The sequence below is a fragment of the Gymnoscopelus microlampas genome (genome assembly GCF_963454915.1).
Source record: "Gymnoscopelus microlampas genome assembly, chromosome: 20".
NCBI lineage: Eukaryota > Metazoa > Chordata > Actinopteri > Myctophiformes > Myctophidae > Gymnoscopelus > Gymnoscopelus microlampas.
Window position 1 is genome coordinate 12,135,886 of NC_139957.1, and position 2,500 is coordinate 12,138,385.

At 40.7% G+C, this 2,500-nt stretch overlaps 1 protein-coding gene across 1 annotated transcript in view; it reads right to left on the bottom strand.

The window, feature by feature from the left end:
• The window catches only part of akap6 (A kinase (PRKA) anchor protein 6), a gene marked incomplete at its 5' end in the record, with an annotated part of 168,818 nt that overhangs the window by 129,940 nt on the left and 36,378 nt on the right, over window positions 1-2,500 (bottom strand). The window contains one exon of the mRNA XM_084044533.1: window positions 445-567. Within this exon, the coding sequence (XP_083900659.1) occupies window positions 445-567 (123 nt within the window). The remainder of the gene's footprint in view (window positions 1-444; window positions 568-2,500) is intronic.

Below are 2,500 nucleotides of genomic sequence, written 5' to 3' on the forward strand. Positions count from 1 at the left end.
TGTAGATCTAACATTTTTGCAAATCTTTGAATATATATATTTTAAAAGCGAACATTGTAACTCAAATCTTTGCTTCTGGGGGTCCCTGGAACAAAATATTTTGAGATGGGGGTTCGTGCCCAAATACACGTCATTTTGGGGGTCCTTGAAGTTTGAGAACCACTGATTTAGATGCATGTTACTATAAAACAGATGCTACTGTACAGTAGGTTCATTGTTGACTTGTTATAGTGTTGTTTCAATGCACAGATACTTTTTGTATTAGTTTATTGTTTAGAACGACGCTTGGCTCTTACCTGTGATCCTAGTGTGTGTGTGTGTGTGTGTGTGTGTGTGTGTGTGTGTGTGTGTGTGTGTGTGTGTGTGTGTGTGTGTGTGTGTGTGTGTGTGTGTGTGTGTGTGTGTGTGTGTGTGTGTGTGTGTGTGTGTGTGTGTGTCACTCACCAGGTGGGTCTCCAGGTATGCAGTGAGACTGTCTAGGTCATGTTTGGGAGGTCTCCAGTTGTCCGTAGTGTAAACAGCCTCCTGTAGCCAGCAGATAAACTCGTCCAGCTCGCACACAAAAGACTGGAAAAGAGAGAGAGAGGAAGGGGTGGAGAAAAGCAGTTTAATAATGACAAAACACGTGTGAAAATACAGAATGGTACAATATAAAACCCACAGTCTCCCAACTGAACACCGCAGGACAGGGGAAGAGGAGTTCACCGTCTTTATAGTTGTAATAAACGAGAGAAGAGAAGAGAAGAGAAGAGAAGAGAAGAGACCTTAACTATGCATTGTGATGCAAAAAAGAAGACAAGAGAAGAGAACAGTTCAGTGGCAGTGACCTCTGTGTGTCTAAAGGTCACAGGTCCAAACATCTGATGCATGCAGAGAGAGAGAGAGAGAGAGAGAGAGAGAGAGAGAGAGAGAGAGAGAGAGAGAGAGAGAGAGAGAGAGGGAGAGAGAGAGAGATGAAGATGAAGAAAAACAGAGGGGGGAACAGATGAAAAAAATATACGAAGAAAGACATACGTGACGATAGAGATGAAAGGAGGAGAGAAGACGAGAGAGCAGTAAAAACTAAACAACAGAGATAAACACAAGCATGGATGGACAGACAAACAGACGCACAACAAACAGAGATACTCGAGGAAAGACAGACAGACAGACAGACAGACAGACAGACAGACAGACAGACAGACAGACAGACAGACAGACAGACAAGAGTGGTGTGTGCTGGTCGTTTTGTGGTGGAGAGTTACTGCCATCTGGTGGCTGTGACAGGAACAACATCTCTATTCTGCTGCGTACCACTGGACTGAAGAATAGCTATTTTCTTTGGTCCGTTTTTCAATGGAGATAAACTATACAGAAATTGCAAAAAAAGCAGATCAACAAGATCACAATGCATCGCAACGCTATTTTCGGGGAAGAGATTTGGTGTAGAGGGGGGAGGGAAGGAAGGGGACCTTGTATAGATCCCTGGGGGACTCCGGTCGATGCATTATAAGGTTTAAGTGGTTAACACTCTTGCATATTGCAGTATGTAACTTTGCCCGCTACGTTTACATAACAAAACAACATACATTTTTTTACCAATCATTTTCCTCTATACCAGTAAACATCACCACACATAACTGCTGGTATATAGAGAGAAATGATTGGTAAAACATCTATTTATTGTTTTGTTATACAAACACAGGGCAAAATTACATACTGTGCCTTTAATTACATGTTGCAGTGTGTTCACTCTGTGTGCATGTTTTTGTTGTGGTTTTAATTAAAGACTTTCTGTCACTCTGTTACAGATGTCCCGGCTGTGTGTGGAGGTAAGCAGGTAACAGCAGTGGTGGACAGTAACCAAGTACATTTACTTGAGTACTGTACTCAAGTATATTTTTGAGTATATGCACTTTGAGTATTTGTATTTTGGATTGTTTTAGGAAGGGAAAAAGTACATTATAAATTAACCACTTACGCCTTATTTCAAATATAGTGAAAATAGCACACTCACGATGCGTTGTGAGCTTGTAGATCTGTTATTTTCAAAATTATACATTATTTCTTTAAAATCTTGATTTATTTTTGGAAAAATGTATACATTTTAACACAGTAAAGCGTTGATATTAAAATGACATGTACTTTGTACTTTTGAATGCTTAGTACTTTTGAATATCCAAAGTAGGGCTTAACTCAAATTTCACTTGTAGTGGAGTAATATTTAAAGTACTGCATTTAATACACATAAACAAGTTTTGGGGTTCAATACTTTGTCCAGCACTGTAAGCAGGTATAACAGGTGGACTAGCAGCTCAGTGGAGAAGGTGGTGGACTGACCAACACAACACAGTCTCTTTACATTCACAGTGCGATCGAGATATAGGCTGAATAATGGAAATGATATTACCATCCCTGTAAGAGGGCAGACATACACACGCCTCGCCTTCAAGTATGTCTTCTCGTTCGTGTGTGTGTGTGTGTGTGTGTGTGTGTGTGTGTGTGTGTGTGTGTGCGTGCG